Source organism: Pseudorasbora parva, chromosome 4 (assembly GCF_024679245.1).
Source record: "Pseudorasbora parva isolate DD20220531a chromosome 4, ASM2467924v1, whole genome shotgun sequence".
Classification (NCBI taxonomy): domain Eukaryota; kingdom Metazoa; phylum Chordata; class Actinopteri; order Cypriniformes; family Gobionidae; genus Pseudorasbora; species Pseudorasbora parva.
The window spans coordinates 24,114,411-24,131,105 of NC_090175.1; the positions used below are offsets into that span (position 1 = coordinate 24,114,411).

The 16,695-nt window shown below is 41.6% G+C and overlaps 1 protein-coding gene across 1 annotated transcript in view; it reads right to left on the bottom strand.

The window, feature by feature from the left end:
* arhgap10 (Rho GTPase activating protein 10) overlaps nt 1-16,695 on the bottom strand; it is a 121,889-nt gene that overhangs the window by 47,819 nt on the left and 57,375 nt on the right. Inside the window, exons 4-10 of the mRNA XM_067441357.1 lie at nt 7,575-7,646; nt 7,300-7,401; nt 3,513-3,623; nt 2,165-2,269; nt 888-1,017; nt 662-768; nt 462-556 (exon numbers count right to left, since the gene is read on the bottom strand). Coding sequence (XP_067297458.1) covers nt 462-556; nt 662-768; nt 888-1,017; nt 2,165-2,269; nt 3,513-3,623; nt 7,300-7,401; nt 7,575-7,646 — 722 coding nt within the window. The remainder of the gene's footprint in view (nt 1-461; nt 557-661; nt 769-887; nt 1,018-2,164; nt 2,270-3,512; nt 3,624-7,299; nt 7,402-7,574; nt 7,647-16,695) is intronic.

Genomic DNA, 16,695 nt, shown 5'->3' on the forward strand with positions numbered 1-16,695 from the left:
GGTATGCATGTTAAGGGGCGTTGCAGAAGTGAAATTCATTTTAAACTGGGTAGTTAGCTGGGTAAGAAACTTGGAGTATGTTTTTTTTTATTGTAAAGTAACCTAGTATGTGTAAATATCAAGGACATTTTGATTTCATGACCCCTTTAAGCAAAAATCTACACGTCAAAAAATACTGGGTTACTTACAAGTGAGTCATAGTCAGTGTTGGGGAAAGTTACCAAAAGTAATGCATTAGAATGTTGTAACTAATTGCGTTACTTAGTTACTTTTTTAAGAAAAGTTATATTATCTTTTCTCAAAAAAGCTTGCGTTACTTGTTTGAAAAAGAAACTATTTTGTTTTCAATTTAAAAGTAATATGTTAATTTACTAGTAACTAGAAAAAAGTAATCTGATTATGTAACTCGAGTTACTTGTAATGCGTTACCACCAAAACTGGTCATAGTAAAACCAACATACCGATCTGTGATCTCTATGTCTAGGCAGAACCTCCTGTCAAGAGTGTCTGTGGTTTTGCGGACACAAGACTTCAGTGTAACAGAGTCCGTCTCACCCTGAAAGGATACAGAACATTCTGTGAACAGCAGATCAGCGATATAATTTGTATTTTATGAAACATGACATTATCAAGACTAATGTGTCATGTGATGAGAACTTACAAGCTTCCCGCCTGATCTCTGGTCAAACGTTTTCATGTGTATAATTTTTTGTTCTTTGACAAACGTGCAATAGCGTTTCACCCAGCTCGATCCAAAAGGAGGAGGTCCTGCAGAAATAGCAATAACTATCAATAATGCAACCAGCAAAGCACAGGATGCATGCCATGACAGTCAGTAATAGGTAATAGGCACCCAAGAGTTACATCATAAAAATTGTCTTGCGTACGTTTCTCCTGCATGTAAAGATAGCCCTCGCTGCTGATGGGGCTGGTCTGTCTGTACTCCTGTGGTGACTCTTTAATTCTCTTCAATAACTCGTACACCTCAGAGCGTGTGCCCTCAAAACGACTCCGTGTCTAAAAGCAGAGGCACAACCATAAAATAATAGAAACATAACAAAATAACCCAATCATTGGTGAAGGTTTACAAATTCTGTAAGGGCCTGGTTACTAGGAATTTACAATGATAGGTTATTAAATGCAGACAAAACAAAACACCTTTATGCGCTTAAACATGCTAATACATGTTTTCAAGCTATACATCCTCAGAACTCTGACCCTGTCCACCACAAATGATTTATAACTGATTAAAAACAAAACACCAGGGAGGACAGTGACATGGTCCAATCAAACAGAACAGGGGAGGAAGTCGGCTCTCAAACTTCCGGCTTAGAAATTAAACACAATGGAAGGTCAATGCAAAACAAAGGCCTTTAAGTTTCCCTTGGAAACCTTGGCCCTCTCAAAACGCTGCTGTATCCTGTCTTGGTAACTCTCTTTCCATGTCACTCTGCGAGCCAATAGCATTGACCAAAAGAATGTGAGTGAAGACTGTCAAATCTCTGAAAATCACTCTACACGTCTTAAATATGAAGAACCAAATTACTCAAAATGTTGAATTTAAAATTTGTCAAAATTGAATCTGAAATAAGTAAATGATTAAATAATGATTGTATCTATTGTCTATTTCAATCAATCAATCAATCAATCAATCAATCAATCAATCAATCAATCAATCAATCAAATGTATCCATGTATTTAGTTAAAATCCATGAAAACAACATATATATGTAAAATATATTTCAGAATATCCTCTTTCCCACACTATTATTGTTTAAATATCAATTAAATATCAATTAGCTATAAAAAAATAAATAAATAAATATATATATATAATATGTTGACTTTACAAATGATGCCTATTTGACCAATCATGTATTTCCAAAGCAGAGAGGACATTTCACAAATGCCAATGAACAGACATTGGGCATTGAAATTATTGAATTATTTCAGAATAAACTGGTACATTTAAGTTTTATTAAATTCATAATCTATTGAATTATTTCATTTTGAGTAACTTGGTCCTCTATAGATAAACATTTTATATGATGTTTAATGCAATGGATTTGAATATATGCAATGAGTAAATTATGAGTAAATCATTCAAAAAAAAGTTTTAAAGTTTTGTAATTAAGTCAAAAACATTATGGCATTATTTACTTACATTTTGAATATTGATTTGAAGGGCCTTTTTGTAATGGTCAAAATCTTTGGCCAACTCGTATCCCTGATGATAGAAGGTAAATACAGTCTGAAAGAATGCCAGCATCTGCACAAGAGAGAGAGAGGGGGGAAGACGTGAAAAAAAAAAAAAAAATAGTACATTCTCTAGGACATACATTCATATACAGCTCTGGAAAAAAAAAAATTGGATTGGATTGGATTTCTCAATGTTAAGTGGTCTCTTAATTTTTGTCACAAAATGTTTTAAATGTGATGTCAAAGATTCAAAAAGTCAAATGTCACAGGCATCCATAAACTGAAAAGTAATTGTGTAAATATTGGCTCTGCTTAAACACTCTGCTAAATTAGAATGAATGATACGAATTTATTTGCTCATGCAAACTATCAAACTGTGAGTCCTAGGTGAATTAGTGAGGATGCAGGCCCAAACAGACCCACTTGCAAATAGCCTGGACACACCCATATTTAAAAGAGGCTTTTTTGTGTGTGGTAATTGTACCACATGTAACCATGCCGCACTTACAGCTCACACTAAATTGTATTTCCTTTATTTATTTGATATAAAGGTAGGCTACACTCCTGTCTAAAAATCTAGGGTCAGTGAAATGCAGCACAGAAAGTATTAAGCAGCAAAAATGTTTTCAGCACTGATTAAAATAAATGAGTTTCTTGAGCAGCAAATCATCATATTAAAATGTCTTCTGCAGACACTGGAGACTGGAGTGATGGTTGTCATGACTTTGCCACGAGTCATGACTGGAATAAATTACATTTTTATTTATTTAAAAAAAAACAGCTATTTTAAATTGTAATGTGTCACAATATAACTGTTTACAAAGAAATGCAGCCTTGGTGAGCATAACAGAATATTGTGAATAGGGTTATGTTTAATAATATTATGATGTAATGTATCTGTATATACTGTATATAGTGTCCCCTTTCATTTTATAGTCAAAGTGATTTGGATATTTAATTTTAAATTCAGTTTGGAATCAAATTTGCAAACTTACAACATGCCATTCCAAACATAGCCCTTATTTTTGTTAATCTGTTTCGTGCACACAGACTTGTTACTATGTGTTATGGCAATACATATGAAATAATGTATATGTATATGTATAAATAAATTAATAAATGTCTATTTGTTATGTACTCTGGTGCTGTACAATCGCATCACATCAATGAGAGTATTTGATTAAATGTGCTTCCTTTTTGTTTTTGTGGCATGCAAAACAGTATCAAATGTTGTTAATAGACAAACATGAAAGCAAACCATGTTAAAATAAATCAAGTTGATTGACCAGATGGATGAAGAGTCATGCACTCACAGGCTCAACACACTCAAACTTCTTCCTCTCCTGTATCTCCTGCAGCTTGCAAACATACTCCAGAGATGTCTCCTGAAAATGCTGTCTCATTGCGTCCACTGACACGTCTGCCTAAAAAAAGGCGGAATTAAAAAAAGTGTCATAACAGTTAAAATGAAAAGGTTGAAAGCCAGGAAGAGAAGTCATAACATGAAAATGAGGAACGACTTAAAAGGATAGATCACCCAAAAAAGAAAATGACCTCATGATTTACTTCAGACGACTTAAATATAAGTAAAATATAACTTCTGACAGACCGCCTTCCGCATTCAACTTATAGGAAAAAGCGTAAATGGCTTGACGTTGACGTAAAGTGAAGTACTGTAGTATAGTCATTAGTTGTGCAAATACAGTTAAATACAGTGCATCACACTGAAGTCTCTTAGCAACATTCCTTGGCAGACGCCATCATAAATAAGCAGTTACTTAGGCTTAAAGTCTCAAAACTTTACAAAAAAAAAGACACTTGAATTTGCAATTGAAGATGTCTATGCCCACATACACACTGACCAGTTTTGGCAACTGCATTTAAATGTGGAAATGAATCACGCTACTGTTGTCCTGTGCATGTTATGGGTTCTGGCATATATACAGAATACAGGAATAACTCCCAGACTCAGTCAGTTGACACTGAAATAACCGCAGCAAAGTTTAGATTTCTTGTAAACAAGAAAAATAGATGCTAATAGTTTAACCTAGAGGTTTCCAAACTGGGGTCCTCCAAAAGGTTCTAAGGCAGGGTATATGCAGGTAGTTAATTTCAATACCTTTTTAAGACTTTTTAAAGACCTTCTCAAAATATTTTAAGACCTCATCGCACTTCAAGTTCTAATCGGCAACAACCCTTTAATAAACAGTTGTAGTCGAATGTAGACTTAAAATCTCCATCGTAGGCCAATTTTGTATCGTTTATATTGCATATCTGTTTCGCAACGTATGGAGGGCGACACATCACCTAACTGCGCATTTCGCAAAATACATGACGTCACCCGTAGACGGCGCTCGCCAGGGATGTAAATTAGCTTTTTTCAAAGTCTACCACTCAATATTTTTACCAGCCACTTTTTTGTTTTTGACTGACAATGTGTAACTGCATGTGAAAATGAATACTACAAGCTCTACAATGGCTTCCAGTTTTATGGTTTTAAGTCCCAACAATGAAACTATTCGTTCTGGCATCTTTGAAGCGTGTTGACAACATACCGAGCAGAACATTGTCAGAATGGGATGCACCGAAATCACAATTCTTGGCCGAAACCAAAAAAGAAGAAACCAAAAAATAAAACCGAAATATAAAATTCTAACTAAAATTTTTAACTCGACCTCACTCATGTGTTCATTAAATAATAATGCACATGCCTACTGGCCTGCAGAAAGGTACAGAAATTGAATAAAGTAATCAAATGTAAAATAACTACATATCTAACTGTTTAAATGAAAGATTAATCCTTATTAAACTTACAAAAGCTATTCAATCAAGAGCATTGTTTAATGTCAAAATAAATATAAGGACATCACTCAGGCAGCAGTAAAGGATACTGCGCCTTTAAGACCTGATGCAGGGATCGTCTTTCTCGACTGTGCATACTATCTCTCTCTCTAGGTCGTCCTCAGACGAGCCTTCCATCGTTGCCTCCAGTCATCCCGATTCTCCATGCTACTATACAGATCACTTAAGGCATATTCAGACTATGTCTGCTAGGATACTCATCAAGATGGACATGTTGACATACTTCTTGTGTGACTTTATCCGTTTAAGCGCAAGACATCAAAGAGAACTTAATATTTGCGCGCTCTCGGATGATGAACAGCGTCAGATCTTCTCTCAGCGCGCGCGAGTCTCACAGCGCGTTTCATCCGAGTGATGACGGAGAAAACGACTGGTCATATGCACACATACGGCAGCACTCGCATGCAAAGTTTACAAAGAGGTGAAACAGCTCGGTAGGTGAAGCGAGTTTACCCGCCACAACTCAAAATCAGCCGCATTTAGCTGGTGGCGGTGCTAATTTCCATCCCTGGCGCGCTCGCTCCGAGCCGATCTCAGACTGAGCGCTCCGTTGTATTTTAATACTTATGGGGATAAAAATAAATATATTCATAGATACTTTTTGGAGTCAAACTCTTTTGACAAAGCTTGAACAAAATACTTTCAAAATTTAAGACTTTATAAAGCCTCAATAAGACTTTTTAATACTTTATAAGGGTCTTCATTTCCCAAAATTGATTTATCACCTTTTAATACTTTTCAAGACCCTGCGGATACCCTGTAAGGGGTCCAGAGAAAATTTCAAATAATAAAAAGAAAAATGTTTTAAGTCTATTGAACGTTCTAACTGTTTAATTTAAATGTTTCTCTTCTTGCTTGTCATACATACTTTCCAGATTTGTGTATGCATGATTTGTATCTTTCGAGTGAGTTTTTCTCACTATAGTCTCATAGTCACCATATTTCTCAAAGGGGTTGTAAGGCAGTGTTCTTAACACAGTACGTGAGCTGCCTGCATACATTTATTATGAACGTTACTTATTTCAATTATTTTTAATCGAAGATGTTCTTCAGGTTTATACATCCAACATTAAGTTTAGCCTATGTAGATTTGGAAACAATATGTTGTATTTATAATGTCACACTTACTATTAATCTAACAGTTTAAATGTAAAAACATTTAAACTTTTTCATACATAATATATAGATAGATTTTCGGAAGGGGGTCCGACTTAAAAGGTTCATCATATTTTGGGGTCCTTGGCATCATAAAGTTTCAAAACCCCTGGTTTAACCCAACTAGTGTTTGTGATATTAGAGTATTTTATTAGAGTATTACTGGAGATGTAATCATCTGGTTATTCTTATTCATATTTTTTTATAAGCCACCACCAACAGATTCTGTGTTTTGTATTTTTTTATCTTTAAGCATAGTGCCTTATCTGCATTATAAATGTCAGACTGGTGGGAGAAATGACTGCAGGGAGACACAGCATAAAACAAACAAATAAATAAATAGTCTGCATTAAGACAGGGTTGCTCAGTTGGAAATCAATTTAATTTTTAATTAATTTAAATGTAATGTATTGAAAGCAGTCATCTAGAGATGTAACAGTTACTAAAGATGTTTAAAAGTTCTGTAAGACTTTTTGTTGTGTAATTGATTAGATTGAATGACCGAAATGCCCACCGCTGAACATATCTGGCTGCTGTCAGTGTGTACATGGCCCATAATAACTTAAGTGTATTATGAACTAAAGAACAATTTAGCAGTCCTGTAGCATTCTTTAGCATTTCTATGAATCATAAAGTTGGTCATCTGTGAAAACCAGTCTGACTCTAAATAGCCCACTGCTAAAACCACTGCCCTTGACCAAATACACACACGTCATATGGTTCACAGGAACATAATGGTCCACAATAAAATTATCAACAATCTCTAGTGCTTTTTGTTCTCAATGTATACAACACTCATGCCTGATGGGCATGCCTTAAAAGGTTATGTTTGCCAGACCTTGTTCGATAACAGTTTTTTTGGGAGAAGTTTTGGGTGAGATGACTAGCTTCTTAAAAATAGTAGAAATAATGACAGACTTTATCTTGACTAAACAACAACAATAAACAGTATTGTAAATCATATAGAAAACCATTGACCTTTTTTCCTTTTTCTTCATGAGATACAGAAGAGAACTAGCTTTTCTGAAAATAGTTTGCATTACACATCCAACTTGTGTGTGGGAAGAATGAAATATGAAGTACCTCCTGTAATTGTGGCTCCTTCTTCTTTGCTGACATGTTCAAAAGTTTCTCTAGTGAGCTGTAGTACTTCTCCGTTTCCTTCTCGTACCTCTTTCTCTCTGCCTGAAGATAGCATGGGAAAATATGAAATGGAGGAACTTACTATTTTTAATATATGGAACGAGAAGTTTAAAAAAGTTAACTGGTTTCAATAAATATAGTTTTAAATTTCTTTTAATTAAATCAATGCAAACATCCTAAATGTGGAAGCTGACAGTGTCTGACAGTATTTTTACCTTTGCTGAGCCGAGATGCTCTTTCCGAAACTTTTCTAAAGGCTTCATCAGTGTCTCTGTGATGTTTCTCATCTGTGAAAATGCAATTCAGTAATTTGATATATGCCAATTTCTTTTATATTAAACATTAGCAGAAACAGGATGATTTTCTATCATCAAAACTTGAACAAACACATTGTAAGGTGTGAGGTTAAATTCAATTTTAAATGTCAATTAAATCTGCAAGCAGAGATGAAAGGGCTTGCGCATCCAGGGCCACCACCAACCCGTGGCCTCAGGAAAACAGTAAAAAGTGGGCGACATGCATTTAAGCGGGTAAATATACGAATAATAAGTTACTTTATTGTGCCACACTTCTTGTTGCCTGCAGATGGTGCTTTGATTATAACTGAATATTGCCATGCTGAACTATTAGCAAACATGTGAAATTTAAAGGCAAATTGGACATTGTATGCCTAAGTTACAACAATGTCCTGTTTTGTGGCATAAATGTGGCTTTCCTGTACCTCCACCAGTAGAGCGTGGTGCTAGCAACGCCAAGGTCATGGGTTTGATTTCCAGGGAAAGCAAGAACTGACAATAATGTAAAACGTGTACTTTTAAATGCAATGTAAGTCGCTTTGGATAAAAGTGTCTGCCAAATGCATAAATGTAAATGTAAATGTAAATCACATACATTAGCACTTAGCCAACATCTGGAAATGTCCGAAATGGTAAAAACTTCCAAAACATTTTGCAGAGAAAATTCAAAATATCTCACTTCCGGTTGGACTTCCAGATTTGGCTGCCAGGGACTTTTTTGAAGGTATTGGGCTATTACATGTGTATACCGAATTTCATACTTGTACGTAAAAACTTTGTAGGTGGTGCTATTGAGCCATTTTGCCACACTTCAATCTGAAACCCATATCAGACGAAAAGTTTTATGAGTTTGAGAGCATGTGTAGGCCCTCAAAAAAGCGATTCATTTAGGAGAATAATAATAATAGAGCAATTATTACTGGGTCCTCACACCATCAGTGCCCCTCAGGACCTAATAAAGGTGACATTCCATGGTGATGACTAAACAGACACAGAAACTAATACATCCACAGAAAGCTACACAGATTTTTACAGAAATTGAACACCTGGCATTCTTAAAATTCTACACTTTCCCCACTGCTTCCATATTTAGTATACGCTGGGTGAAATGATAATACTTTAATCTAATAAAGAGCGTAGTACTCTCTGATCCATTTTAAGACTTTTTTTAACTGAATTATTCAGATTTTTCAAAATTAACAAAAAAATGTCATATGCTCTATATTCTATGTGGTCCTTGCTATGGGAAGCCAAAGAGAAGGCACTAGTACGGAGCCCTTGACACAGGGTTGGGTAACTCAGGACCTCGAATTCTACTTTCCTGCAGAGTTCAAATCAAACACCTGAACAAACTAAGCAAGGTCTTCAGGATAACTACAAAGCTACAAGCAGATGAGTTTTATCTGGGTTGGAGCTAAACTCAACAGGAAAATATTGAAAGTAGCCTAGCCCTTCCCTAAATGGTAATGAAAAAAAAAAAAAAAACAATGAGATGGGAGAAAAAATATGAATGTTTTTGCATTCAGTTGCAGTGTTGGGAAGGTTACTTTGGAAATGTAATAGGTTACAGATTACAAGCTCCCTTATTAAAAATGTAACAAGTAGTGTAACCCTTTAAATGACTTTATTAAAGTAATGTCACTGATTACATTTGATTACTTTATGAATCTTTTTTCTAATTTCCAGCATTGGAGCACATTTTTATCACTTGCCATGGAGTCAAATCTCAGACAGGATGTAATTTAAAGCTTTCAGTGGCAATGTGGATTGATGTAATTGGCAGACATGGTGCTCAGCAAATTCAAACAAGAGCCAATCACAAGAATCATATGAGCATCACTTTACTAAACGAAATTTAAATGGCAGGAGGCATCGTGCACATCAAAAACAGGCAAGAGGCAACGCAACACATTACCGTAATATTATTCATCATATCCTAGCTTGTAAAAAAAAAAAAAAAAAAAAATATATATATATATATATATATATATATATATATACATATACATATACATATACATATATATATATATATATATATATATATACACATATACATATACATATATATATATATATATATACATATACATATACATATATATATATATACATATACATATACATATACATATACATATACATATATATATATATATATATATACATATACATATACATATATATATATATATATATATATATATATATATATATATATATATATATATATATACATATACATATACATATATATATATATGTATATATATATATATATATATATATATTTAGGTGTAACCCCATTTGTAATAAGTAACTGTAAATTTAATTTTAAATAAAATTTCTGGAACTGATTAGTTACATTTCTTTTGTAATTAAATTACATAATACAGTTACTTCCCCAACACTGTTCACTTGCAAAACTTGTGTTCCTGAGAACAAGAACTTGCATTAAACAAAACAAAATTGCAAGGAATGTAGGAACACTTTTCCACCATTTGAAGTAATTAAGGACATTCTCTGAGAATTTAGAAGCATTTCAGAAACCAATTAGCCTTTTACCGGCCCCTCCCCCAAAATGGCCATTGTCCAATATCACATCATAGCAACTGTTACTATGTGAGCAGGTCCGACAAACATTGACTCCAGATGGTGAAGCAGTGTGCCCACGGCGTTTGTAAATCGGACACTAGATACCGGGACCGGTTCAAGGCATGGGCAGGGGTTGGGCTGAGACCGTACCCAAACGTCTGCCTTGCCCACCCAAACAGAATTTAGGAACTGATAGTGTTCATTTGTTTTTACGATTTGTAAGTTGATTAAAACAATCTGAGGGGGACTCTGTGTTGTAAATTTTGATGAAGGGCTGTAGAATGCCCCAAACAATCACAGAAATAACACCAGAAATTATTACAAGAAATTTCAGTATTTTTTCTATTATTAACTGAAAAAAATGGCGTGGTGCGTTATAGGCTGCTTCAGTCTGTATAGCAGCAAAGCAGAGGCTGCAGTCACAAGAACGGAAACGGGCAGAACTATTTGAAATATATTAGAAATATTGTGCTATTAAGGTAATTACGATGAGTTGTATTTGTGAATATCTTGTAAATAATAATATGCAGCTCTGATTAGATTTTTTTTATTCATGCCGATTTGAAATTAGCTTAAACTCGCTCATTTAAGAATGTGCATTTATATTGTGGACAGATTTAGAACATTATGTAGCTAAGTGTTTAAAATGCAAATGCATAGTTCAGTTGAAACCTTGCCCCCCTTGGCTTGCTGTTAATGCTGTAAACTGAATACAAGGCAAGCTGACCAATAAAAATGCATGTTTTATTTTTACTCAGTCTAGGACCATTCACACAGGATGCATTTTTGAGGTTAAAAACACAATATGCACGTCTTTCTCGACTGTATCAAGGCAGTCTGTATATAAAGAACTGTTTTTTTCTTTTAAATAAATACAGCATTTTTGTGGCAAGGGGGGCGTGGTTCAGCGAGGTCTGCAGCGGGAGAGAGAGCCGCGGGACGAGCGGTAAGTGAGTCGGTTGGAAGCAGATTAATAACACCTGTCTCTCGTTCCAGTAATGAGCGCGGAGAGGGGATAAAACCTAGGTGGAACCGGAGATCCAGGAGAGAGAGAGGGACTGCTGACGCGACACACACACACACTCACGGACATTGAGTTGTGAGACACGTTGACCCGGAAGCGGAACGTTTAACCGGAACCCGGAAGTGACTGAGAGAAATACACACGGGCAATAGCCGTGTGAAGAGACTGAGTTTTTGTTCTAATAAAGAGAAGCGTCAGCAGTCAAACCGACCCCCTTGTCCTCTTCCTTCCTTCCCATGAACGAACTTTATCACACTGGTGCCGAAACCCGGGAAGGAAGTAGGACAGCGCCGCCGCCATGACAACGCCCTCCGCCTCGCCATTTGCGGACATCATCACCTCCCTCGCGGTCCTCCACCAAGACCAACATCAGGCAATGCTGGACCTGCGGGCGGACCAGGAGCGCCGCTTCGAGGCGATTGTCCGCGGCCAGCAAGAGGACCGCGAGCGGTTCCGGAACTGGATGGATCGGGAGGTTCGCGCCGAAGCCGCCGGGCGGGCTAGCGCATCGGTCCACATGCCCCTCCACAAGATGGGGCCAGAGGACGATCCGGAGGCCTTCATAGACCTCTTCCAGAAGACTGCGGAGGCCTCCGGCTGGCCCCGGGCACAGTGGCCGGTGCGCCTCATTCCATTACTAACAGGAGAAGCCCAGGCGGCCGCCCAACATCTGCCGGTAGCGAACCTCCTGAAGTACGAGGATCTAAAAAGGGCCATCCTACAGAGGGTCGGTCGGACCCCGGAGCAACACCGCCAGAGGTTCCGCTCCCTGGAATGGGGCGAGGCCGGCCGACCCTTCGCTATGGCCCAACAGCTCCGGGACTCGTGCCGCAGATGGCTCTTGGCCGGCGGAAGCGACGTGGACCATACCATCGATCTGGTGGTGCTGGAGCAATTCATCACTCGGCTCCCAAGAAAGACCGCCGAGTGGGTCCAGTGCCACCGGCCCACGTCGCTGGAGAAGGCCATCCAGCTGGCGGAGGACCACCTGGTGGCGTGCCCGGGGGTCGGCGAGCCCTCACTAACTTCTCACTCTCTCTCTCCCCCCTCTGTCTCTCCCTCTCGCCCTGTCCCTCTCCCCAGGTCCCGTCCTCCAGGCCCTCCTCGCGTTCCCCCCAGAGGTCGGGGTGGGATGGGCCCAGGACCGTCCGGGAGTTCGCGGGCTCCGCCCAGGGGGGCGGGGCCGCTGGGGGCGGGTGGTGATAATGGCTCCGGTTGCACACCCTCCCCGCGCTCATTTTCCAACCCACTCCCCGCCGCAGGGGTGGCGGGTAAGCCTGGGCTGGCCTGCTGGCGGTGCGGTGATCCGGATCATTTTGTGGACCGATGTCCGAGGATGGACATCGGGACAATGATCCGGATCCCGGACGTCCAGCGGACCACCCCCGATCAAGCAGGAGAGTACCAAATTCCTGTAAGTATCAAGGGGGGTACATATCAGGCCTTGGTGGATTCAGGATGTAACCAAACCTCGATCCATCAAAGCCTGATGCAGCCTGGGGCATTGGATACAAGCCGCATGGTTAAGGTGCGGTGTGTGCACGGGGATGTGGTGGAATATCCGGTTGTCCCAGTCACGATACAGTTTAGGGGGAAAAAGCATAGTGTTGAGGTGGCGGTTAGTCCCCACCTCCGGCATCCGCTAATTCTGGGGACGAATTGGCCCGCCTTTTCGGCATTATTGGGGTCGTTATGCGCGGATGCCGCTTGGGAAAACAAGGCTAGGAACGGGGCGGTGCGAGTGCAGGTTGGCGAGACTGATACGGGACCCTTGGGAACAGCTTCAGAGGAACCGAGCGGGGTCGAGAGACTGATTCTCTCGGACCGCGATGACTTCCCTCTGGAGCAGTCTCAAGATGAGACCCTAAAACATGCATTTCAGCAGGTCCGCTCTATCGACGGTCAGTCTCTCCAACCCGCGTTGCCCGTCACGTATCCTTATTTTGCCATAATTAAGGATCGGTTGTATCGAGTGACCCAAGACACTCAGACAAAAGTGGATACAACCCAGTTATTAGTACCAAAGAACCGCCGGGAAATGCTTTTCCAGGCGGCTCACTCGAACCCGATGGCGGGCCACCTGGGGCAGGCGGCCACACTGAATCGCTTAATGACCCGATTTTTTTGGCCAGGCATTCATGACAATGTGCGCAGGTGGTGCGCGTCTTGCCCTGAATGTCAGTTGGTGAATCCACTGGCCGCCCCAAAAGCGCCATTGCGCCCCCTTCCATTAATGCAGGTCCCCTTCGAGAGAATTGCGATGGACCTCATCGGGCCATTGGAGCGATCCGCACGCGGACATCGTTTTGCGTTAGTCATCGTGGACTACGCAACACGATATCCGGAGGCAGTGGCTCTCCGCAACATCTCCGCGAAGAGTGTTGCGGACGCACTGTTTCGTCTGATCTCCCGAGTGGGGATTCCGAAAGAAATCCTCACTGATCAAGGCACGGCGTTTATGTCACGCACGATGAGCGAACTCTACGGATTATTGGGCATTAAATCCATTCGAACAAGCGTCTATCACCCACAAACGGACGGCTTGGTCGAACGATTTAATCGCACTCTTAAATCCATGATCCGTAAGTTCGTACAGGAAGACGCCAAAAATTGGGATCGGTGGTTAGAACCCCTCTTATTTGCCGTGCGGGAGGTTCCACAAGCCTCCACGGGGTTTTCCCCCTTCGAGCTTCTCTACGGACGACAGCCACGGGGGGTGCTGGACGTCCTACGAGAAACTTGGGAGGAGGGACCTTCTTTGGCCAAAAACGAAATTCAGTACGTCATGGACTTGCGAACAAAACTCCACACCTTGGGGCGGCTATCTAGGGAGAATTTGTTGCAAGCCCAGGACCGCCAGAGCCGGTCATATAACAGGGGTACAAAACTACGCAAATTCACACCGGGAGAGAAAGTGCTCGTTCTACTCCCTACGTCGAGCTCAAAATTAATGTCAAAGTGGCAGGGGCCGTTTGAGGTCGCACGACAGATAGGAGAGCTCGATTATGAAGTGATACGATCCGATAGGAACGGGGCACGTCAAATATACCACCTCAACCTGCTAAAAAAATGGAATGAGGTGGAATCAGTGTTGTTGGCAACGGTGATCGGGGGAGAGGATGATCTCGGGCCAGAGGCGAGCATTAAAGCGCAATCAGTCGCGCTGGCCCCTGGGGGAGATCACCTCTCACCGTTACAACTCTCTGATTTATCAAAATTGCAGGCGGAGTTCGCTGACGTGTTCTCGCCCCTACCGGGACGTACCGACTTGATTCAGCACCATATCGAGACCGAGCCGGGCGTGGTAGTTCGCAGCCGGCCGTATCGCTTGCCTGAACATAAGAAAAAAGTAGTTCAGGAAGAATTAGGCGCAATGCTCGACATGGGAGTAATCGAGGAGTCCAACAGTGACTGGGCGAGCCCGATAGTTTTGGTCCCCAAAACAGACGGCTCGGTCAGGTTCTGTGTGGACTACCGCAAGGTGAACGCTGTGTCGAAATTCGACGCGTATCCAATGCCGCGGGTTGACGAGTTGCTTGATCGGTTAGGCACGGCTCGATTTTATTCGACACTGGACTTAACAAAGGGCTATTGGCAGATCCCCTTGTCTCCATTGTCCAAAGAAAAGACAGCTTTCACCACGCCGTTTGGATTACACCAATTTGTCACGCTTCCTTTCGGCTTGTTCGGAGCGCCCGCAACCTTCCAGCGACTCATGGATAGGATTTTGCGCCCCCATGCTGCGTATGCTGCTGCGTACCTGGATGACATAGTGATTTATAGTCACGATTGGCAGCGGCATATGCAGCATGTGAGGGCGGTCCTGAGGTCGCTGAGGGGAGCGGGGCTCACGGCCAACCCAAAGAAGTGTGCGATTGGGCGGGTGGAAGTAAGGTATCTGGGCTTCCACTTGGGTCATGGTCAGGTGCGTCCCCAAATTGATAAGACTGCCGCAATTGCAACCTGTCCGAGGCCCAAGACCAAAAAGGAGGTAAGACAGTTTTTGGGGCTGGCGGGATATTATAGACGGTTTATACCAAATTATTCGGACCTCACCAGCCCTTTGACTGATCTTACTAGAAAGGGGCTACCAGATACGGTCCAGTGGACGGAGCCGTGTCAACAGGCTTTTACCCAAGTGAAGGCTGCTCTATGTGGCGGGCCGCTTTTACACTCCCCTGACTTTTCTCTCCCTTTCTTGTTGCAGACTGACGCGTCGGACAGGGGGCTGGGCGCAGTCCTGGCCCAGGAGGTGGAGGGGGGAGAGCGGCCGGTGCTGTACATTAGCCGTAAGCTCTCCAAGAGGGAAGCTAAGTACAGCACCATAGAGAAGGAGTGTTTGGCCATCAGATGGGCCGTTCTCACTCTCCGCTATTACCTCCTGGGGCGGGAGTTCACCCTCTGTTCGGACCACGCTCCTCTCCAATGGCTCCACCGCATGAAGGATACCAACGCGCGGATCACCCGTTGGTATCTAGCTCTTCAGCCGTTTAAATTCAAGGTGGTCCACAGGCCGGGTGCTCAGATGGCTGTGGCCGATTTCCTCTCCAGAAATGGGGGGGGGGGGGGGGGGGCTGCAGGCCGGACGGCTCCCCGGCCTGAGTCGGGCGGTGGGGGTATGTGGCAAGGGGGGCGTGGTTCAGCGAGGTCTGCAGCGGGAGAGAGAGCCGCGGGACGAGCGGTAAGTGAGTGGGTTGGAAGCAGATTAATAACACCTGTCTCTCGTTCCAGTAATGAGCGCGGAGAGGGGATAAAACCTAGGTGGAACCGGAGATCCAGGAGAGAGAGAGGGACTGCTGACGCGACACACACACACACTCACGGACATTGAGTTGTGAGACACGTTGACCCGGAAGCGGAACGTTTAACCGGAACCCGGAAGTGACTGAGAGAAATACACACGGGCAATAGCCGTGTGAAGAGACTGAGTTTTTGTTCTAATAAAGAGAAGCGTCAGCAGTCAAACCGACCCCCTTGTCCTCTTCCTTCCTTACACAAACGAACTTTATCACAATTTTCTTTACTCAAGAAATACTAAGTAGGTTAACATTATATGTATTTGAGGTCTAAGACGTGGGAATGCTGAAGACAGAGAAAGGGCAAACCAGAGTGCAATATATCCGTGATCGACTGGAAAGGTATTGCTCCAAAATACTTCTTCCCGTCATGGCAATCTGTCGTGCTAGCTGTTTGGCCATTTGGTAGTTGGACGTAGAAACAATAACTAAGGGGGGCAGGGCTCGGCGAAAGGCTAATTTTTTTAAAGCTTATATTTTAATAACAAGGATTTGTAATATTCATTAACTTATAAAAACAAATCTTTACCCTGAAATAAGGTAATGAAATATCCAAGACAACCCATGATGCGACTGTTGTTACTCATTAAGACTGAGAATGAGCATCTCCAGGCCACCATTACTC